The sequence below is a fragment of the Mastigoproctus giganteus genome, chromosome 1 (genome assembly GCF_048544385.1).
Source record: "Mastigoproctus giganteus isolate SK-2022 chromosome 1, ASM4854438v1, whole genome shotgun sequence".
NCBI lineage: Eukaryota > Metazoa > Arthropoda > Arachnida > Uropygi > Thelyphonidae > Mastigoproctus > Mastigoproctus giganteus.
In genome coordinates, this window is record NC_143575.1 from 100,911,118 (window position 1) to 100,936,152 (window position 25,035).

General features: G+C 37.1%; 1 protein-coding gene across 2 annotated transcripts in view; it reads right to left on the minus strand.

Annotated features, from left to right (window-relative positions):
- The window catches only part of LOC150091057 (uncharacterized), an 80,551-nt gene that overhangs the window by 19,335 nt on the left and 36,181 nt on the right, over nt 1-25,035 (minus strand). For both annotated transcript variants that reach the window (XM_090381462.1, XM_090381472.1), the window contains exons 2-4: nt 23,875-24,097; nt 7,936-8,082; nt 785-1,915 (exon numbers count right to left, since the gene is read on the minus strand). In XM_090381462.1, coding sequence (XP_090237588.1) covers nt 785-1,915; nt 7,936-8,082; nt 23,875-24,061 — 1,465 coding nt within the window. In that variant the 5' untranslated portion in view covers nt 24,062-24,097. The remainder of the gene's footprint in view (nt 1-784; nt 1,916-7,935; nt 8,083-23,874; nt 24,098-25,035) is intronic.

Here is a 25,035-nt window from a genome sequence, read left to right on the forward strand (position 1 = left end):
GAAGGGCATGGGCAAATAAAGTAGGTATTTTTTTTTTTTTTTTTTTTTTGCTGATGCTGTATAAGTTTGTTTCCATGCCTTATTTTGTCAATACTATTCAAATGATGGGCACCATAAAGAAATATAGCATAAAAACTATTACATTAGAAATGAAGAGGAAAGTGATAAAACTAAGTAAATGTGAAGTAATGTTATAATGAGCAATACTACATACCTTATATATATTTGGCAGTTTATTAAATATGCCATTTATTATGCAAGATCTGAAAGACACGGTTGCAGATGCAGTTCCTGCATCCGCAACCATGTCTTTCAGATCGTTATTTGTTCTTATTTGTCATATCTTATAGATATGACAAATAATTGCATGAATATAAATTTGATTATTTAATCTTTAAATATACAAAAATCAGATATTTCACGGATGTGTCTCCTTTTCTATGGATAAAACTAAAAAAGAACATTGCAATATATAGGACTGCATCATACTACTACTGTCAAGCTTTTGGAATACATGAAACAAGTTTTCTTCATTATGAAAAATCAAAAATTCGGTGTGATATTGTTTCTGTGTACGTATGTAGTTCCAGGCCAATGCTGTATCATACTGTAAATGTAGATCAGAAGTAATTAAGTAACAACTTTGCCATGAGTAATAGCAAAATTGGCAGTCTGCTTATAACCTAACTGCCAATTAATGTAAATTAAACTGAACATCTAAAAAAAAAAAAAAGCTCTTTTGTGGTCTATTTTCATTAAAAACTAATGTTGAAGAGTATCTTACCAGAAGCTACCCTCATTCTTGAAGTCTTTGGTGAAGAATTTGGTGGTGGAGGTGGCAAGGGTCTATTTTGCAGAAATGCTTGGTGATGTACCACCTGTGAGGGTGGTGGTGGAGGCAAAAAAGTGGGTGGAGGTGGAGCAGGAGCTGTAACTTGAATTTTCACAGGAGGTGCCTTGATGATGGCAGCAGGTGCTTGAACTTTCACTGGAGCAGATGGTGGTGGCTGAGAAACAGATGGTGACGGCAGTTTGAAAGAAACAGCAGCAGTTCTTGCAGGCAGAGGTGGTGGATGAGAAGACAAAGGTGCATTCAACTGTACACTAGATGATGGTGGAGACTGATCCTCATTCCTTGGAGGTAATGGAGGAGGTGGTGGTTGAGCTGGAACAGTTTTATTCTGCATTTGCAATCCAGCTTGCAATGCACTATGTGCAGACCGAAAATTTGAAGTATGCAATGAAGATGTCTGAGATGCTCCATTAGGCCATATTTTTCCTTGATTGCTTCTGCTATTTTCATTTACTTTGGATCCTGATGGAATTGATTCAAACTTCATAAGCAAGCTATTATAAGAACTAGACTTTTGTGAGACATTTGATTTTGGTTCTTTGCTGACATTATTATTAAGTTCTACACATACAGATTTAGTCTCCTTTGAGGAATTAATATTGTTAGGTAAAAGATGCGAAGGTTTAGTAGGCAGAGTTGGGTGATCTTTCTTTAGTATTTGTGGACTTTTCTGCATTTTATTATGTGGTGAAAATTTGCAATTTGGAGAATCAGTGGTATCTTCTGCAAGATTTGGTGCAGAACCAGTCCAGGTACCATTAATGCATTTTTTTTCTGTTCGCCTATAATTATTACGTACAGGCGACTTGTCAGAAGACTGGGTCAAAAGAGTTGGCTTAAGTGTTATGGAAGATAGATCTTTAGCAATATTAACTTGCTTTCGTCCCACAGTATTGAATTTTGTAGAAGTGTCAACAGCCTTTATACTTGAAGGCTTAGGATTCATTGTGTGATGCTGACCAACTGGATTACATGATGCAAACCTATTCTGATTCACTTTTGCTTCACTATTACAGAACCCATTTGGTGGAAGAGAGAAATTTTTGGTTTTCTGTGAATGACCTGAAAGAAAATTCCAATTAATTACAAGATCACATATTGAAAAATTATTCTGAGAACAAGATTAACCAAAGTAAAAATTTTTGTTGGAAAATTCATTTAAAAGCAGACTGTTTATTAGGGCTTTTCCCTTTGGGAAAGATCTCAAAGCATACTTTTAGAATTGATTTTATGAAGGAAGTGTCCCAGTTATAATAAATTGTTTTATCTGAATTGAAAATTCAGGAAGAATTTAGCTCTGCATGTAGAATGGAGAAATCATGGAATCTGTCCTCCTATAAGGACCCTAACCATTTTAGTTTAGAGCTAGAGTAAATCCTCTACCATATTATTCAAAAATACTACAAAATTAAACCAAATATTCCCCTCCTCTAGGACTGAAAAATAGTTTGTTAGGCGGTGAATTCATAGGTGATTCTAGGTCCTCAGAACTGACTTCATAGTTTGCTAATTACAGCTTTCAGTTCAAAAATTAAACCTCTGTTTTAGTCTGTTAGCAGTGGTAGCATATACAAGCTAAGGTTTACTCCAGCCCACACACTATTTTAAATACTATAAAATGGTCCAATTTTCAGTGAAAAAATTTATAAAGATCATTTATAAAGAATGGAAATACTTTACATATACAAGTTTTCTGGTACTTAAAAAAAAAAAAAAAAAACTATATGATGCGATGGTTGAGAATGTTCCTTGACCTTTAGTAAACAATTTTTTTTTTACTGTATATATGAATATTACAGCAGCGTAAAATCAGTCCAGAAAATGAACTAAGATCTCTGATATTTATAAAGGCAATACATACAGGTAGGTCTCGACTTTGAGTTAATTTGTTCCTAGCATGCGCTCATAAAGTGGAAACTTGTAAAGCGGAAATGTAACTCCGGTTTTTAACAGGGGTTATGTTCTCAACAATGAAATTTGACCACAGTAATATTAAATAAAGGTCAAACAAAACAATAGTTTATGCTTAAACAATGATTTATTTATCCAAAGAACTGAAATCATAGCCTTTATAATCAAGCAAATTATAATAATAAAGAAATTATTTCTGTCCTACAAATGTTAAAGAATGTTTATTCTTCATCATCATCGACTGATGATGATGAAGAATGAGATCATGTTTCTTACGATCTCATTGTTTCCAATGTTATTCCTCTTTGCTGTTTATTTTTATTAACATTGTTCTACACAGCATTACTTTGTTTTAGCATACTGTACAGTATTAATATGGGAGATTGAAATAAGGCAAGACAGCAAAAATGAAAAGTAACACAACAACTCTTTGTAATGTCAGCATGGTAACTGCTTTATGTTATGCAAGTCAGTGAGATGCTCTTGTCTGCCTGACCAAACAAAAATATGCACAGTAATACACATAGCTATACAATACTACAGTATTACTTATAGCTAACCATGTGGCTTGAAATGCCGTATTTATGAATGTTTAGCATTTATTTATTGCAATTAATGTTCATTTTCCATTTTGTTGATACTTGATAAAAGAACTCATAAACCCAGGAACATGTAAAGCAAAAACTCGTAAAACAGGAACTGCCTGTATAAATTATACCAAATTTTTTTCTCAGCACAGAATCCCAAGTGTATCACATAGTGCCAGTTGAGAACACAGAATTGCAAGATTTTGACAAGAATGACATCCTCAAGAGATCATTTGTTTATATACAAAAATTATGCTTGTATGACATGATATATTATCAAGATGTTACAGCCAAGCAGTTGGATGAAAGAAGCAACTTCAACATTACATACTTGGATTTAAGGTAGTTTTTTTGACATAATTCTTCATGAATGGCTACTGTTCAAACTGGAGAAAGCTGGGATTACAGATGAGTTACTCAGGTTGATCAATGGATGGATAAAAGATTAAGGATAAAAAGTTACAAATGGACATTTTTTAGTGTGAACCAAAGTTAAGTGGTGTCCATCAGGGAAGAGTGTTGGGAATCCCTCTTGTTTCTAACTTTCTTAAATGATGCTATCAAAGCATAAAGGGACACTGTTAGAATCTATATGAAGGCTAAGAGTAGTAAACAATAACTAGGCTATGTTACTTCAAAACAATCTTCAAAATAAAGGGAAACTTACAGATAAATGGTAGATGAGTTAAAGGCAATCAATGCAGATCTGAGATTGCTAAGACAAACAGACTTAAAATCTCCTGCAATGAAAACAGGCTGCCAGAAGATACCTTTGCATGTAATTAAAAGGGAGTTTAAATCATTTGCAAGACTGCACCACTCAGGATACTGTATGCATCCTGAAAGTTGCCTCTTAAAAAAAACCAAAAAAAACCCTTCTCAATGGGTACAGAGAAGAGCAATGGAGATTGGAAACTATACATGAGACCCTAAGGGGGATTAATAAAATGAATGAGGGTGACACATTCATTTTATGAATGCTGTCACCCTCAGCATCTGCAGCCTAAAACATAGCTCCCACTGATCATCCCTGGAGCCTATCCACATTGTAAAAAGTACTGTTTGACCCTGGTCATTAATTATTCTTCCTATCTTCACACGACCTTCAAATTTTGATACCATATGCTGTACAGCTTTGTCAAAGTCATTTAAGAAAATCATAAGCAGTAGTGTCAATACAATCCCTGATGAACCACACTTCTAATCTTAAACCATTCTGAAGATACCAATTAACTATAACCCTCTGATTCTGTTTTGTAGCCATCCTATAATCCATCTAAGGATCTTACTCATGATCTTAATATGAAGGTAGTTAAAAAAAAAAAAAAAAAAAAAGTATTCACCCAAAAGTAGCTGTGATAGAGGGATGAAAATTTTTTTGTTTGATATCTTGAAATCTCTATGGCAACCACACAAATTTTAGTTGAGATCTGACAATATTTTATTTTTCCTTTGCAGTGCTGAAGATGACTGTTTATTAGGGGGGGGGGGGACTTTTCAGCATAAAGGCAAGCAAGGCTTCTGAAGTTGATGGCATATACCCCATTAATTTTGAGGGATGTTGCCAAGGAGTATATTGAACCATTGAGGTTAATTATGAGGGCATTCTTGGACTTGGGGTTTTCCTTTGGATTGGGGAAGTGCCAATATATTGCCAATACATAAAAGCGGCTCTAAGAGCGAAATCAGTAACTACAGACCAGTTAGTCTGAATCCAGTGGTAGGGAAAATCTTAGAGACTGATTAAGAATGCAATCCAGGAATATTTAGATAGATATGGCATTCTGAAAGACAGACAACATGGTTTTGTTAGGGGAAAATCTTAAAATCAGTTTGTCAGCTACCTGAGCAGGATCATCAATAGTCGAACCATCAATGTGAAGTGATTCATTCCCTTCCTTCGAGACTTTACATAAGCAAAGAAGTCTTTGCTGTTTTTCTTTGCATCCTCTGCCAAAGATTTCTCATCATCTGCCTTCCCTTGCCTAACTCCTTTGTGACTTGATTACAGACTAGCTTATATCTACCATAGGCTTCTGTGTCGCATGATAATTTATGTGCATAACATGCATTTTTCTTCTCTGCCACGAGTCACAAGCCTAAACCTTGAACAGTATTCCTCAGTTGGTATGAAAAGCCTAGTAGCTTCCATGATTAATTCCTTGAATGCTTCCCATTTAGAATTTGCTGTTGGTAGTTACATCTATAAATAAAGATATAACTACCATCACACACCAACACACTGTCACTTATTGGTTCCTTTATCTGCAAAATCTTAATGCATAAATAATCACTGCTGATAATCAGATCAAGAGTATTACTTCCTCTGGTTGCCTCTCGAACATGCTGCTGTAGATAACAATCATCCAATAATTCCACAAAAGCCTTGCTAGCGTGCGAGTGCCCAACCACAAGTTCAAGTCAATATACAGAAACTTAAAATCTCCCATTTATAACAAATTCTGATTTACTGGCCCACTATTTCTCTGTATAGTTGTTTGTTATACTTGTCAGATTTAATAGGCCTAGGTCAGATAAGTGGCAGCTAAGTTTTAATAATACAGCAAAATGTAATGTAAGGTCTTACTTACACTTGAGGCATAGCAACTCCAAAATAAATTATACACTTGGTGCAGTTGAATTAAAAACAGAGGAAGAAAGTTACGATGTGGCAAATATGAAGTTTTTTGAACAGTGTAAATAGTCAGCCAGGAAAGCCCATGCTGTCCTATTGATGATTTATCAAATAGTATTCTGTATAGATTAGGAGGTCATAATTCACTGTATAAGGCAATTGTAGGACCACATTTGGAATACTGTAAGTGTGGAGACCTCACCTGAAAAAAGGCATCAAGCTTCTTGAAAGGGTCTAAAAGTGGGCAACTCTCATAGCAAGATCGGCAAAAGGGGTGACTGTACAAGGAAAGACTCCAATTATGTGGGCACAGAGCTTGGCAAACAGGCACCTGAGAGGTGATCTGATTGATGTATATAATGCTCTTAGAGGGATTAGTAAAATCAATGAAGGTGACATTTCCACTGTTATAAAGTATTCCAGAACTAGGGACCATAAATTCAAATTACAGGAGAAAAGGTTTGGACCAGATTGTAGGAAGTTTTATTTTAGTCAGCGAGTCATCAACTGCTGGAATAAGTTGCCATCACAGGTAGCTGAGGCTGATAGTTTGAATAAATTCAAAAGTCAATTAGATAGTCACCTATGTGAGGGGGGAAAGCACAATTTGTATTTTATCTACTTTTTTTTTTTTTTTTTTTTTTTTCGGGGCGGCATAGCAAAAGTCTGTGGCTTCCTTTGTACTACAGGGTGAATGCCATTACTGTCACAGACCACAGTGTACATGTGATAAACAAGCAGTGACAAATTAACAAAATGAACAGCAAGGACTTCCTGTACTTTATTTCTTCCTTTATTTTAATGAAATTAGCATTAGCTATGGCAAATGAAGCAAGCTTATACAACAAAAAAAAGAAAAAAAAGACACTTCCCATTTCACCTATTCACTCTCTCCAATAGTTGCCTCTTTCTTCCTTGAATTTATTTAAGCTATCAACTTCCACAACAGATGGAAGTTTTCTCCAGCAAAACCACCCGCTGGCTAAATGCAACTTCTGCACATCATTGTGCAACCATCTTTCCTCAATTTGAATTTGTGATCCCCCCAAGTGTGGTCGGAGCAAGAATCCCATCAGATCAGCAGTGAGCTTGCTCAATCCATTCAAAGTCAAACACTTCAAAATCATATCACCTCGCAGATGCTTGGCTTCAGATGATGCAATTTGCAGAACTAAAGCCTTTCTTGGTAAAAGTAGCCCTTTGTATTTGAAATAGATATATTTAGCGGAATTTGCAATTAATAAAATAAACAAATTATAATTCACTATTTATATAATTAGTAAATTAAACTCTTTAAATCAGGCACTTTTATGTGCATGATAACCAAAAAGAGAATTTATTTTCTGCACATTTGCTGTATTGCCCATATATTCCTCAGGCTTCTATTTGTACAATGCTAATGACATTTGAGATGACTTAAAATCCAAACATAAAATTAAGAAATTGCACCCATAGAGGTAGAGTAATGCTTATACATGTAGATGGATGGACAGACAGTGAAGACAACAGATGCTCTACTCAATTCTGAATGCACCAACACCTAATACCAAAAAACATTTATAAACAAATGGCTTACATACTTCTGTTGCTTACTGAACCTACAATTCTTAAAACACGCATGGTCTACTAGAGAAAAGTACTGCATCCAGCTGAAACAAGTGCTGAAAACCAGCATGCATTAATTAGCAGCATACAAAAGTATTTCATATTTTTTATTCTATTAAAAAAGTATTTAAAAGTCAGTGATGTGCAGTGTACTATTATAATAAACATAAGTACCTTACATAATGACTTCAAGGAGTTAACTTTCTCTTCCTGATTCACACTGAAAAATGGGAAGTTAAAGATTCCAAAATCTTCAGTTTAGTTCAGAACTAATGGCCCTATTTTTAAGTACAACAATGAAGAGCAACCTTAAACACTGTAATGCTTATTATAAGAATACTTACCTGTTATTTGAAAATTGCTTCCAGTTGGACGTAACTTTGGAATACCATTAGAAAATAAATTTCCTAATCCAACAGGACTTGATGATCCTTTGTTGTTAACTGGCTTTGTATTATTATCTGCTCCCCGTTCATTCTGAGTTGACTTGACTGAAAATACAACAAGGGCTTAAATTTTCACATTGATAATTATCATGACCTTGGCATTATTTCAATTCTATTCAATGAAAACAATTGTTGAATTGAACAAGTAATAAAGGGGAAATGCTCACTGAAGTAATTGTAGAATCTGTTCACCTTTTTTGTACTTATAAAGCATTACTGTTTCAAGTCTACATGAATTTGAATGACCACTGAACTGATTAAGTCAGTCAGGCCTGTGCAAAGGTACTTGGGGGGCCCGGATGCAAAAGAGGTCAAGGTGGGGGCCTAGTTTATTTATGTTGAGACATCGATGGCTCCATCTATTGTGCCCTCCCTTAGATTGGGGGCCCTGGTGCAGTGCATCCAATGCACCCCCCATTTGCACGGTCCTAAAGTGAATAATAGAAAAAAAAGTTGAATGGAATGAATATAAATTATCAAGAGATGCTGCCAACATGATGAGAAGCATTAATGAATTTGTAGTAAAGTTATTCAAAGAGAAAGACATGAATAAATTAGGCTTCTAAAAGACTCTGGAAGAAGGCAAAGTGAATACAATGGGCCCCCACTTTATATTAATCTGTTCCGGAGACACCATCATAACCCAATAGCACATTGTTTTTTGATAATTCGTTCCAAGACCTCGGAAGTTGAAAGTTTCGCTATACAGGATGATTCACTACCAGTGGGACAAACTTGCAGGAGGTGTAGGGGGCACAAAGACGAATCGGAATCACATAGCATTGCAGGGTCTGAAATGACTTCGTCATGCAGTAGAGGACGTTGAATGGGAGGTCGCGTAAACAGCGATCCCGCTGGAAGTCAGCATTTGCGAACCGTTTCTGTTGAAGAAACCAAGTAGCAAAGTCCTCCGGAGTGGATAATCCACAGGCTCCAATGATTGGACGCGTTGCAGATGGTATGAACTCATTTGGTTTGTTGACAGTATCCTCCATACAGTGGATTGGGAAATACCCAATCGTTGGACTATCGCTCGAGTACTCTTACTCAGATTGCCTTCTTCAAGACTTAGGACATTCTCCTCATTGTCTGGCGTCCTCGTCGTTCGCTCTCGATTCATGGTACCTCTCATGAAACAACCAGTCTCACGTAACCTTCTGTGCACACGTGCGAAAATCGTATGATGAGGAGCATGCCTGTGCGGGAAATGATCCTGGTACAAGCGCAGAGCAGCACGCCCGTTACAGTCCGCAGCTCCATACGCGAGGTGCATGTCGGCCAGTTCAAAGTTTGAATACTCGTCCATCCTACTGCCTCGCAAATGCTGACTTCCAGCGGGATCGTTGTTCACGCGACCTCCCATTCAACGTCCTCTACCGCATGACGAAGACATTTCGGACCCTGCAATGCTATGTGATTCCGATTTGTCTTTATGCCCCCTACACCTCTTGCAAGTTTGTCACACTGGTAGTGAATCACCCTGTATAACTAAGCTATTTATCTCTCTAAAAGGTGATTTTTATAATGAAAATTGATTAAAGCACAACCCAAAAAAATCACTTCAACTAATGAATGCAAAAACAAAACATGCAGCCAACAGGTTTAGAAAGACTGCTATTGGCTGAGAGGAAGCACCACGTGGTCCCGTCAGAGAAAATCTTAAGCCAAGCCCATCGTAAAGTGAAATGAGCAGGCATTTCTTAACATGGTCACTGGTTAGTAGAATCAGCCGCTTTATAGAATCAAATTTCAGAAAACCAATTGAAATCATTAAAAGGCACTACACTTTCATCGTTATCATATGTTCAGTTATAAGAATCAATTTTGAATGCCTTTGTGATATTTTTGGAGGTCATGACCATAAAACAATAAAAAACAATTTGCAGTTTGCAGTTTACTGGACTTTTCTTAGGGTTAGTGTAATCTGTTATAAAAACTGGCACTAAACTCAATCTTATTGCATTTGCGATAGTACCAATAGCTGGAATTCTGTGGGTTTTTAAGTTATGGTGAAATGTTTCCCCTTCCATGGAATCTTCAATCAAATAAAAAATATAAATAAATTTTCAGAATTTTCTGTTCATTGCTATTTTTTAATTTTTGTAAACTTGCTACCATGTATCTCACTTGTATGTATCGTGTTAGTTACAATTTTATGTATGCCGTGTTCTTTGTTACTGATTGCTTATCTTTTTTATTGTTTTAAATTTTATAACAACAAAAAAAAAAAAAAAAAAAAGTCAGTAACCAGAAATATCAATTAGCATGTACAAATTACAATAGTGATTAAGCTTTGTACGTAAGTGTAAATTTATACTCTTTACCTTTTTATAGCCTATGGATAATATTCCTCCTATTTTCGCTTATCAGAATCGCTATATAATAGAATTAAAATTCAATTCGCAAACATGATCACAATGACCGATGCTTACCACATATCATACAGTGAATGGAGATCCACTGTATAGTTTTGCATATGTAAACAAACAGAATTGAGGAAACTGTACTGATCCATTATAGGAAATTAGTCAATTTGCTGATGACTCTAACCAGACAGCTGATTAACTTAAGTGATGTTCTTGCATTGAACTCCAGTGTAAGCATTTGTTTAGATTCAACAGTTCTACTAGTCCAGATATTGGCTACTAGGAAGTAAGAAAAACTACCATACAGCTAGGTCTGCCACCATGTGGAAGGGTGGGGGGGACAAGAACTGGTTTAGTATGGTTGTTAAGGATCACATGGGGCTGTTGGATCATCTGGTAGAGGAAGGGGCACTGCCACTGATCAGAGAAATTAGCCTGGAAGAGCAATTACCACACTTTTAATTTGAAAAAGTGCTCTAGGAACTGATGGCATTTATCCTATGATGTTAAAGGCAGCAACAAGGCATTATCAAACTTTAGCTATTATAATGGGTCCATCTCTTAACCAAGGTGAAGTCCAAACAGACTGGAGGGGGCAAATGCCACCGAATTTAAGAAGGTAGTTCCAGTGTTGAAATGGGCAAATACATACCCATAAGTTTAACTCTTTTTGGAGTGAATTTGTTATGGTGCATCCCCCAAAGTGTTTTCCAATTTGGGAATTTTTAAAAAAATAAGCTGTGTATGTAAATGCTTTTAAATATCAAAAATTTTATTATGGTTTTTATAGTCCAATATTAAGTGAAAAACTTTACTGAGATTATCATCAAAATTCAAAATAATTGGTTTAAAAATTGTCTGTAAAATTTCCGCCTTTTCTCAGTTATTCGCTATCTATTAGCTGATCACTTAATTTTCATTAATGCAGTAAAATACATGATTTTTTTTTTCAATATCCAATTCAATTTAATCAACTTCTGAATTTAAATCCCAGAAAATTTAAAATCATCCTTAATTTGCACCAAAATTATGGGAAGTAGATGGACCTAATAAATTTTTTTTTTAGACTAAGTGTCATTAACTAAGTGGAACAAATTACCATTTAATCTTGTAGAACAACAAGATTAAATGGTAATTTAATTTTGTTGCCTTCTCTCTTTTTTCAAGCTTATTTAACCTCAGCCTTAAAAAAAGAGGCTGACATCCAATTTGCAACAAGATAATTCTTATTGAAAATTGGATGTCAAATACATGACAATTCTTTTGGGAATTGTTTAAAATGTGCTTGGACTTTTCTTTAGCCAAAAATACAAAATATTTTTTTTTATAATATCTAAATTCAAGGATATTCAAATATAAATAATATTCTAAATTCAAATATAAATTTCTTGGCAACTATTACAAATTACAATTTGCAGACTAAATAATGTCATATATTTGATGTCATATCTAATGATATTATTTTGAAAAGATTTTTTAAGGCATCAATGTAAGTCACTATGATAAGAGTTGACAAATCGTCAAATAAATAGAAATAAAAATATACTTCCATATAAAAAACAATCCAAACATTCCCCAAAAATCAACATCTGTAGAATTTGTAATCATGCACAGTACTAATGAATACCATTATCAGTACCAAAGTCTGGGAATAATGTGTGGGTTGCTGTGACTGACCCGATTGTTAAATGGCAACCCACAGCATGTTTCTCAGTACAACATGTATTTTCAATAGTATGCTGCACTTTAGTTCTTCATTGTCAGTCACATTCTAAAAAGTATTTTTTATTGCTTTGTTGTCCATAAAATATATATATAGCTAATCATTCCAATGCCAAAAGTCTTAATTTCCTCTAATTAAATTTGCTTCAAATTTTTTAATGCCCCTACATTTTTTTTTTTTTTTATTCAAAAGAAAAACAACACACAAATTCTACAACCAGCATATTTTACTTCAGACAGAAATACACTAAAAATATTGTATAGATAAATTGACACCTTATTTATTTTTAAAATAGCTAATATGGTGGAAAGCGTAGCTGTCTCCTGCTCTATGCAAATCAAACCATCTTTTTGCTACTGCCAACTATATACAAGCTGTGTAAAATTTGTAGAAACACTAATAAATAATATGACTAACTTGTCTAAATATTCTGGTTTTTTGCTAGCTGCTTAACAAATAAATATAAATTAGTGTTAGTCATATAGTGCAAGGAAGCCCTAGACTTTTTATGCACCAGCCAAGACCAATAAAATGAAACAAAAGCATAATTAAAAATAAATAAACTACCAATTTGACTCGCTCCTCACCTATATAACTGATCTTCAAACTTCCGCAAGCTGTCAGTTGTCAATTCCAGCTACCAGTCCAATACCAGAGTGGAAGTACCTATTTCAGTACTAAACTCACTGGCTAAAAGAAAACTTCTTGTAATCCATTCTAAACTTTTTTCCCCCCATAATTTGAATTTATGGTCCATAGTCTGGAATCATAACAGTGAAAATTTCACCCTTGTTCATATCACTTTCATCTCTCAGAGTCTTATACACCCAATCAATTATCCCCAGAGGTGTCAAGTATCAAAGTTCTGTATCCTTAAGTCTTTGCACATATGGATGCCCTTTTGCTGATCTCACAATGCACGCTTCTCCATCTTTGGACCTTTTCAAGAAGCTCGATGTCTTACGTGCAGTCTCCACAGCTGGACACAGTATTCCAAGTTTAGCCTCACAATTTCCTTATATAGTGACGTTATGACTTTATCTTTATAAGCAAATGTTCGATAACTCATCAACAAGGAACTATGGGCCCCTTCCGGCCTCCTGTCTACACTGCATGGAGACTTCATATCTGTCTATATCGTAACACCTTAATCTTTTTTCCTCTACTGTTTTTATTTCAATCCCACCAAGTGGGTGGGTAAGTTCTTTTGGGGTTGCTATTTCCCAAGTGCAAGACTTTGAATTTTACTGCACTGAAAGACAGTTGTTGTTATTATTGTAGTAGAGCTTTTTAGGAGCATCAGCAACTAAGGCCATATTGCTCCATATATATTGTCTGTAAATTGAGTGTTTTCTAAGATCAATTTCCTGTTTGCTGGATGAAAAACCATGCTACTCTTGCCTGAGACCAAATAAGTCAGCCATATTGTGAAAAAGACCAATAAAAATTCCTCACATCATTGGCAGGACTCAAACTCTGGTCTTTTCCACTCTGTGAGGGGGAGGATGGCAATCCTACCACCAAGTGTGCTACCCATTAGGGCTAAAAGGCAGCTGCCACTTTCCTGATCATCTGAGTTTGAGTCATCCTGAAGAAGCCTTGCTTCGCAAAGATCGTAAACTGATCTTGATATCATCTGTAAATTCTGACATCACAGCCTCTATCCCTTTGTTATTTAAGAAAAATCAAAATAAGCAGTGGTTCTGGTACTGATCCTTGAGAAACCCACTTCTTACTTTGCCCAATCTGTAGAAATTAATGACCCTCTTCTGACTGTTGCTCTACACAGCTGTCCTGTGATCCATCTAAGGTTTTCCCTGAGATTCCAACGTGTTTCGGCTTGGGTAGTAACTTCTCATATGGGATTAAGTAAAATGTTTTGATGAAATCCAATTAATATTAAAATCGTTTCCTGCATCCAGCTCAATAGTGACTATCAAAATTGCTAACCAGCTTAGTTAAACATGATTTTCCCTTTACAAAACTGCATTGTGTTTCATTCAGAATTTCATTTCTATCTAAATGATCTTTATTGCACTCTTGATCACTGTCTCCATGATTTTCCTTACAAGTTAGACTGGCTGGTTAGTAGGTCCCTATTTCTCTTAGAACTGTGATACGTTGGCACTTCTCCAACATAAGGAATCTTATTCAGCGTCCTGCAACACATTCATAATTAGCATTAGTAGAAGCATATGATGCAAGAAAGCAAGCTTATGCAGCATCAGCCAAAAAAAAAAAAAAAAAAAAAAAAACATCCACTTCACCCCTCCGTTCATTCGAAATACCTGTCCAGCCGAGCCTTAAATTTATTTAGGCTATCAACTTCCACAACAAGGGATGGAAGTCTGTTCCGCCAACCAACTACCTGCTGGCTGAAGGCAAATTTCCGCACATCTATCCTACATCTGTCTTTCCTCAATTTGAAATTATGCCCTCTCAGGTGATTATTCTGAGCAAGAGGAAGAATCCTATCAGCATTGAGCATGCTCAAACCATTCAAGGCTTTATACACCTCTATCAGATCACCTCGCCGGTGCCTAGTCTCCAGACACTGTAATTTGTAAAACTTAAGCCTTTCTTCATAAGAGCAACCCTTTGTTCCATTCACTAATCTTCTTGCCTTTCTCTATACTCATTCAAACAGCTCTACATCCTTCTTGAAATGAGGCCTCCCGACCTGTATACAGTACTCAAGATGTGGCCTGACCATTGCCTTATACAAGGGAATAATCACCTCCTTATCCCTGCTAGAAAAATTCCTGTATATCATTGACAAGACACCATGAGCTACTCTTGCAGCCCGTCTCCATTGCTCAGACAACTTCATATCTGCCTGCACAATTACCCCCAGGTCCTTTTCGTTCTCTACCACTGTCAGTTTAGTAACACAGAGTTCATACATTTCTCTGGGGTTGCTGTTTCCCCTTCACATTTGCCACCTCTCAGCCCATCTGCTCAATCTTTTCAGATCCTGTTGCAGCAGCATAGCGTCAGTAGTGTCCTTAACAACCCTGCCAACCTTTGTATCATCTGCAAACTTGGACATTAAGCTTGATATACCATCATAAATATTATTTATAAATACAGAAAACAATAATGGACCCAACACTGAACCCTGAGGGACTCCACTAATAACATTAGTCCACGATGAGCAGTGTCCATTGATTACAACTCTCTGTCTTTTCCCCCTTTATCCATAGCAGAAATTTGCCTCCAATGCCACACTGCTCCAATTTGTGCAGCAGTCTTTCATGTGCAACAGTATCAAAAGCCTTTCTAAGATCCAAGTATATAATATCAAAGTTATTCCCTGCATCCAGCTCTTTTGTGACTGCATCATAGTATCCAATCAAATTAGTCAGGCAAGACTTCCCCTTAACAAAACCATGCTGTGTCCGAGCTATAACTGAAGTCTTGTCTAGATGATCCTGCAGTGCTTCTTTAACCAGTGCCTCCATTAATTTTCCTGGAACAGAAGTTAAACTTACAGGTCTATAATTACTTGTGTTGCCCTTTGATCCTCCTTTGTGAATTGGGGTCACATTTGCACTTCTCCAGTCTATGGGTACCTCCCATGAGTCCAAGGAAGCTCTCATAATTATGGCTAAGGGTTTGCTGCCTCCTTTAATATAACTGGATAGATCCCATCCACCCCGGGTGCCTTTCTTGTGTTTATCTTCAACAATTTCTCCTCCACTTTACTCTCAGTTATTACAAGATTATCTAGCTTACTGCCAGAGTTGAATACACCTCTGGCTTTCCCCTCGCTAAATAACTCCTCATGTGTGAATGTCGATGTAAAATATTCACTTAGTTTGTTAGCTACCTGAGCAGGATCATCAACAGTTGAACCATCGATATCAAGTGGACCAATCTGATTCATCCCCTTCCTTCTAGAGTTTACGTAAGTAAAGAACTCTTTGCTGTTTCTCTTTGCATCCTTTGCCAAAGATTTCTCATAATCTGCCTTTGCCTGCCTAACCTCCTTTGTGACTTGGTTACAGACCAGCTTATATCTATCATAGGCTTCTGTGCCACGTGTTAATTTATATGTATCCCATGCATTTTTCTTCTCTGCCATGTGTCTCATTAGTTCATCTGACATCCATTCAGTATTAAAACTTGAACAATATTTCTTAATTGGTATGTAAAGCCTAGTAGCTTCCAAGATAAGTTCTTTGAATGCTTTCCATTTGGAATTTGCTGTTGGTAACATCATCAGTTGGTCCAACTGTATAGAATTTAAATACCGACAGTTTTTACATTCTATACAGTGAGATCAACAGACGATGTTACCAACAGTAAATTCTAAGTGGGAAGCATTCAAGGAATTAATCGTGGAAGGCTACTAAAAGTTTCATACCTATTAAGAAATATTGTTCAAGGTTTAGGCCAAAATGGTTATCTAATGAACTAATGAGACTCGTAACAGAGAAGAAAAATGCATGGGATGCATATAAATTATCAAGCGACTCAGAAGCCTATGGCAGATATAAGATAGTCTGTAATCAGGTCACAAAGGAGGTTAGGCAGGCAGATTACGAGAAATCCTAGGCAAACGATGCTAAGAAAAACAGCAAGGATTTCTTTACTTATATAAATTCTAAAAGGAAGGGGATGAATCTGATTGGTCCACTTGACGTCGATGGTTCGACTGTTGATGATCCTGCTCAGATAGCAAACAAACTGAATGAGTATTTTGCATCTACATTCACACATGAGGAATTATTAAGGTTTGAAAATGGCAGAAGGTTATCAAATTGTAGCAGGATACTTAATGATTTTGTAATAACTGAGGGCAAAGTGGAGGAGAAATTGTTGAAATTAAACATAAGAAAGACACCTGGGGTGGATGGGATCTATCCAGTTATATTAAAGGAGGCGGCAAAGCAACTAAGCAAACCCTTAGCCATAATTATGAGAGCATCATTGGACTCAGGGGAAGTTCCCACGGACTGGAGATGTGCAAATGTATCCCCAATTCACAAAGGGGATCGAAGGGTGACACGAGTAATTACAGACCAGTTATTTTAACTTCTGTTCCGGGTAAAATAATGGAGTCACTGGTTAAAGATGCATTGCAGGATCATCTAGACAAGACTGCAGCAATAATTCAGACACAGCATGGGTTTGTTAAGGGAAAGTCCTGTCTGACGAATTTGATAGGATATTATGATGTGGTTACAAAGGAACTGGATGCAAAAAATAATTTTGATATATTTGGATTTCAGGAAAGCTTTTGACACTGTTGCGCATGGAAGACTATTGTACAAATTGGAGCAGAATGGTATTAAGGGCAAGTTGCTACAATGGATAAAAGGATGGTTAAGTGGGAGAAGACAGAGGGTGGTAATCAATGGGTGCTGCTCTTCGTGGACTAATGTTATTAGTGGAGTCCCACAGGGTTCGGTGTTGGGTCCACTGTTGTTTTGTATATTTATCAATGATATTGATGAAGGTATATCAGGCTTAATGTCGAAGTTTGCAGATGATACAAAGGTTGGCAGGGTTGTTAATGACAGTAATGGCAGTGTGCTACTGCAACAGGATCTAGATAATTTGGGCGGGCAGATGGGCTAAGAAGTGGCAGCTGAAGTTTAACCTTGACAAATGCCAAGTACTGCATATGGGTAGAAGTAACCCCAGAGAAACGTACCAACTGTGTAGTACTACACTTAAGGTGGTAGAAAATGAAAAAGACCTGGGAGTAATTGTGCAGTCAGATATGAAGTTTTCTGAGCAATGCAGACAGGCTGCCAGGGCAGGTCATGGGGTTTTGTCAATGATATATAGGAATTTTGCTAGCAGGGAAAAGGAGGTGATTATCCCTCTGTATAAGGCAATGGTCAGGCCACGCCTTGAGTACTGCGTAATTACTCCCTCTATTTGCCTCCCGAACATGATGTAGAAAACAATCATCCAATAAATCCACAAAAGTCTTGCTAGTGTTTGAGTGACCAAGCCACAAATTCCAGTCAATATCTGGGAAATTAAAATCCCCTATTATAAGACACTCTGATTTACTGGCCCACTATTTCCCTGTACAGTTTCTTATTATACTCATCAGAGTCATTAGGCCTATAGCACACTCCTACTCTCAATTTTGATCTCCCAATGCTTATGTCACACCAAACTGACTCGACACTGCCCTGTCCAGCGATGTCGACTGGCTTCACTTCCTTGGATTTTATGTGTTTCTTAACTAATAGCATAACCCCTCCTCCCTTCTTATCCTGTCTATCCTTTCTGTAGACTGTACTCCACAAATTCCAGTTCTGCATTCCTTATATCTGTGTGACACCATGTCTCTGATAACCCAACAATATCCACCTTTGATGCTTTGAGCAATACCTCAAATTCATTTACCAAACTCCTAGCATTGCATTAGTGTACACACAAGTATACATGCACCTGTTCCTATTCTTAGCTACCCTAACACAACCCACGTGTTTACTGTACCGGAATGACTCCCAGCAGTCTCTGAAATATCCTGCATCTTGTTTTCCAGGCTTCTGCTCATTCCAATAGAAGCACTGCAAGAATCACTTTCACCTCTGCTAGTGGCTACTGTTAATCTATTAGTCCTTGTATCCTCCCAAGCTAGCAGTTTTCCGACCCACCTAACACTGCCTCGATAGCATCAGCAAATATTCTTGCACCCTTTCTATTTTAGTATCCCATCCCTGTAGAAGCAGTCTCTCCTGTTAACAAGTACAGACCAGGCTGAAAAAAGTTCTACTCCTTGAGCCTTGCACAATCTTTCCAGGGCCGAATTGATCGACATGGCTCTCATCATATACTTCCTCCTATCGTGTCTGGGCAGAATTGCAGACACTTTCAAATTCAACCCTATTTTACGGCTTTTTTTCAACAGTGACCTGTACTTGTTAAGTAATTCTGCCGGTCTCCTACTCTTAATATCATTAGTGTAAACGTGTACAACTATATCACCTTTTGTGCCCTTAAAAGATGATATCCGCTCTATAACGTCATTAACCTTTGCCCCTGGCAGACATACCCTGGTCCTGTTCCACCTATCCTTTTTAGAAAACATGTTCCCTGTTTTCCTGACAATAGAGTCACCAACAACTACTAGTTCCTGTGGGACACAGCACATTCTGACTTGGGGGTTGCTGCTGTGTTGCATGATGACCAAGTGCAAGCTCTGGCATTGATGTGGGCAGCTGAGAGCTTGATGGGCCCCTCTATTTAGATCCTTCGAGGGCATCCACCCTATCCTTCAAGCTCTCATATAGGCCCATAACAACGCTGAGTTGTCGCCCGATTTTGTTACAGTCCTTGCATCCCCCATCACAATATCATGTCCCGTACCCGACTGCTCCACAAACATCATGCAAGCAGTGCATTTTAACTTCAATTAACAATTAACTTCAATTTCAATGCAATCTCTTGCCACTTCCCTCAAGATTACTGTTTATATGCCATCAATTCAAGGAGCCTTACTTGCCTTTCATCTTGAAAGTTTTTCTAATAATCTGAAATTTCTAAAGGGTTAATTTCATGCTTCCCAGCTTCACTTGCAAATTTCTTCTAGCCACGAAGGGTCTTTCTTCTGTAAAGATTGTGCAAAGTGCCTGTTCAATTCATCTGCAACATCAACTGAGTTATCTAAGACTTTCACCATACCCATTAACACAAAGGTTTGATCTCATTTATTCTTCTCTTTCGATTCACATACATGAAAAATTCATGGACTCTGCTTTTTTTCTTGCTCCACAGCCAGTGATTTCACATAATCTGCCTTTAGCAGCCTAACCTTTTCTATGGTACTTAAGATCAGTTCAGTTTGTTATCATCTGTAACCAGTAATTAAAAAAAAAAAAAATTTTTAAATAAAAAAATACTGACACTGTTATAAGCTTCAGGTTTTTTTTTTAATCTCTGTACTTTTCCATGCCACCTTTTTCTGCTCTAAATTACTCCTACTGTCACTGTACCTTTACTTTCAGCTAACTCAGATGACACCAACTTTGTACTAGCATGCGTAACTTGTAAATCTGTGACGGCTTTTGACATGAAGCATGTTAACCCCCTCCACTTCTATCTCCCCTATCCTCTCTAAATACATTCTACATACCATAGTGAAACTCATCATACCTTATTTCTGGTGGTACTATATTTCTGTTAGTCCTATAATGTCAGCATTAGGTGTCTTAACCTGGTGTGTTCAAACTCAATCATTTCATTGACAACGCTCCCGACATTACTTTATATGCAGTTTAGATTGTGTGTTCTTGTATAGTTTACCAACCCGATACACTTCTTGAAGTTATTTAAGCTTTTTTTCTTAGCTTTCCACTCATTTTAAACAACATCCATTACCTTGGAAAATCTTGCCAATATCCACTATTGCAACAATAATCAAGAAGAGTTTATGAGATGTGTGCAAGAGTGTTACTTTGACTGATATCAGATAAATGCATAATTATCTAACCAATATTCCCCCCCCCCCACCCCCTGCAACAGCAACTTCCCTAAACCCTTAAGGTATCCTCAATGATACTGGCAAAAACCATTGCCAATTATGTTCAAGTATATCCTGTCTCTACAAAACATATTCTTACTGCCTATAAGTGTAGGCTAAACTGCTAAAAATTTTCCCCCAAAAGCCTTGCAGAGTCTATCAAGTCTTGAGTTAATCTACCTAGCTTTAGCTTCATTACTGCAATAGCTTCTATCATGCTTGGACAGAATTGCAGCTACATACATGTTCTGACCTAACTTACAATATTTTCAGCATGGTCCTATATATTTCTCCAACAAATCATCAGTTTGTGTGTGCTTAATATCATTATTCCCCAAATGAATAACAATTCTGGTTTTACCCCCTAAAATCAGACAACCTGTTGGTGACATTATTAATTATTGTCCATGGCAGACACTCCCTGGTTCTAATCTGACTATCCTCTTTGCAAAAAATGTATTCCCTGACAATGCAATTTCCCAACTAGACCAGTTTGCCTTGATTATTCAGTTCAGGGAGCCTGAATCACTGTGGAATCACTAGAACCTTAAATTCTTGATGAGATTCCAGTTACATCTAGCTCTAGATCAAGTAACCATTCCTTCAGTGACTCAAATCCTTCCAGTAATGCACTATGTTTCAATCTGAGATCAATATATGCTTTATACTGGGAACAAAATGAATTGTCAGTTGAGTTATGATTAGCAACCAGACTGATCTTTGAATACATGCCAAAGGCTATGCAAGCAATGAAGTTGACTCACATGAGAATCACCATTTTTGTCCGAGTCACAATACTCTTGAATGAAGCATTTGATGTGGATCTTGTAATAACCATTCTTAAAATTTACAAAACATCACAGCAAGTACCTTTTATCAAAATAAGGTGTGTGACATTAAAAAGTTAAATTTGCAAAATATAACAAGGAATAACTTTTTGATAAATTTTAAATGCATTGAAATAAATGGAGAAAAAATACTGAACAGAAAACCATGTTGAGATTCAAAATTTGTAAAATAGCACTAAATAAATAATGTGCAAATCCAAGGCATTCCTGCCTCGCTTGGATTACTAGAAATAATAAGTGCAAGTTGAATGGAATCTGGAGTAACTGATTAAAAGCATAAAATTACATAGCACATATGCACAAATCATAATTATCGAACACTGCTGAGAAAATAACAGAAGAAAGAAACCCTTCTAAAATAGATGAAATTCATTTATGCTGGCTAATTAGCACATCCAAAGAACAAAAATTTTTGCCCTATTTGAATGAAAATAGAAACGTGTCTTTCTCATCTACTGAAAAAATCATTGATGTAAAGGAACAAAATGTTTTTTTGGTAGACAAATTATTGGCTAGACAGGCTTGGGTGCAACCCACATACAGCATCCAATACTTGTAAAATAATAAGAGTTTACCTCAATATAGTACGTAGAACACTTCCGTATGATACCCTCCAGAAATTAAAACGGAAAAAAAAATCGACAACTTACCAGTACATTAGAGTAAAATTTGATTTTACTTGCTTTAAATTGATTTGAATTGGCTTTTTAATTATTTATATTTTACTCTAATGTACCGGTAAGTTGTCGATTTTTTCGTTTTAATTTCTGGAGGGTATCATATGGAAGTGTTCTACGTACTATATTGAGGTAAACTCCTCTTATTATTTTACAAATATTATTATCAACGTAGGACATATTGAGTATTACAGCTCTGATTCATACTATCAAAAGCATCCAATACTAAACTCCATTTCAGGGGTTTAATACTGTCTTTCTTAATAGCTACACTGATGAGCCAAAACATTATTGATCACCTAACTAATATGATGTTGGTCCTCCACGTGCAGCCAAAACAGCTCGCACCCGGCGAGGCATGGATGCTACAAGGTTTATAAATGTGTCTTGTGGTATCTGGTACCAACACATAACCAGTAGCTCCTTTAACTCCTGTAAGGTCTGTGGTTGAGCCGTCGCAGATCGGAGTTTCTGTTCCAACACAAACCACAGATGCTTGATGGAATTGATGTCTGGGGAATTTGGAGGCCAGGGCAAAACCTGGAAGTCTTCCTCATGTTCCGTGAACCAGTCTCGAACAATCCAGGCGGTGTGGCATGGCGCATTATCCTGCTGAAAGACTGCACCACTAGAGGGGAAGACCGTTGCCATGAAAGGATGTACCTGGTCAGAAATTATGTTTAGGTAGGTGGTAGACGTCAGAGTGCCCGGCACCTGGTTTTTGTTGTTTGATTTTTAGGAGCATTAGCAACTAAGACCATATTGCTCCGGGAATATGCGGTGGTCATTCCCTGACCTTTCTGCATCCTCCGTATTTGGTGGTGACAGGCTCGAACCCCGGTCTAATCAAGAAGCGTGTGCTATGCACTGCTGCTCCTTCCCACCTGGCTACAGAGGCGCCCCAGCACCTGGATGACTGGACCCAGGGTATCCCAGCAGAACATCGCCCAAAGCATGACACTGCCGTCACTGGCTTGTTTTTGTCCCACAGTGCATCCAGGCGCCATCACATCCCCAGGTAAACGATGCACGCATACTCTCCACAGGGTGCAACAGGAAACACGATTCATCGGACTAGACGACCTTCTTCCAATCACTCAAGGTCCAGTTTCAATGCTTGCGTGCCCCCTGTAGGTGCTGTCGCTAGTGAGCTGTGGTTAGCATGGGCACTTAGAGTGGCCTGCGGCTACGCAGCCCCATTTTTAGCAGGGTTCGATGTACTGTGTGTTGTGACACATTACTCCTGTCACCAGCATTCCAACCAGTTGTGCCACAGTCGTCCTTCTCTTGCCATGTACCATCTGGGAGAGCCTTAGCTCACCTCTAGCATTGATGATCCGTGGTCGTCCAACACCTCACTGGCAGTTCGTGGGTTTCCCCCCCTCAGACCACTTTCGGTAGGTACTAACCATGGCTGACCATGAGCACCCCACCAGCCATGCCGTTTTGAATATGCTCTGACCCAGTCGTCTGGCCATTACAATTTGGCCTTTGTCAAACTCGCTTGTCCGCTGCATTTCCCATCTGAAGAACAATGGTAACACTAATTAATGGAACTCAGTATCAGGTATTTTTTATACCATGTCCCGACCCGTGCATGTGCTGTAGTTCATCTGCAGTTGCTTCGATTTGCATAACAACTCGCTGGTCATAATGTTTTGGCTCATCGGTGCATAGGCAGCTAATTAGAAGTGTTCTGACTAAAACTTTTTTACAAACATATTAACATACATACTTGCAAGTATTGGTGAACTTCTGTCATTTGTTACTGCTTTCTTTAATTTAGCACCTTTATGAATCTCCTTAAGAAGTGCACCCCTGTCTACATGTTCTGATTTGGTTAACCTTGGCTTTTCTATATTTTCTCTTCCAAAAGTTGCAGGCGGTGGTGGTGCTGGAGGTGGTGGTGGAGGAAGGGGCATGGCTGAATGAAATCTTTGTTTGGTATTTCAAAAATCCTGAAAAAAAAAAAAAAAAAAAATATATATATATATATATATATATATATATATATATATACACACACACACACACACACACACACACACACACACACACACACACACACACAAGTGTGTATATGCACAAAATTATTTTAAAATCTAACAGCAGATAAAAATTGTTTGGGGATGACTAGTTTACTGTTATCAAGAAACTGTCATACTTGTTAATTCTGAAAAATCAAAAGTTTATAACTTTTAATACAGATCAGACTAGCATTCTTGAACACTTCTTTCAAATTAATAAAAATATAGTAAACTCTAAAATCTGGTACCCTCAGGAATAGAGAGGTGCTGGATTTTAATTTTTTTTTTAAAAGTTTTAGATAAGTACACCTAGTAGTTCAGCAGTTCAGGAGAGCACCCACAACTGAACTTAATTACATCTGTAAACATGTATGACAATCTTTTCCTTTCAAACGTTTTTGTGGGCAGCAGGAATTAAATTGCATGGCATGGATAATGTAATATTCTTAATTTTCTCAGTAGAACAAACTTGCCTTTGTAATGAGTTGTCCTGGTATTTCACTTTCAACAGATAGTTGTAGACTTGTAGTTATATTACAACTTTGAAAACCGATTTCATATATCGCATGACAGCACACGTTGAACAACTTCTTTACAACTTTTTTTTTGTGTTGAGACATTTCTTTCTCTAGAAGACATCTTATAGAGAAAGAAATGTCACTCTTTCTTGCATGGATTTTTAAAGATAAATCAGATCATTGATACTAGTGCTGGATTACTTTAATATTTCCGGAATGTAATCCCCCCTCCCTCAAATGTGCTGATTTTAAAGTATTCCAGATTCTAAAGTGCTAAATTTTACAGAGGGGAAAAAAAAAAAAAAAAAAAAAATTGTGCATGAGTATATTAGTAAGAAATGCAATGAACTG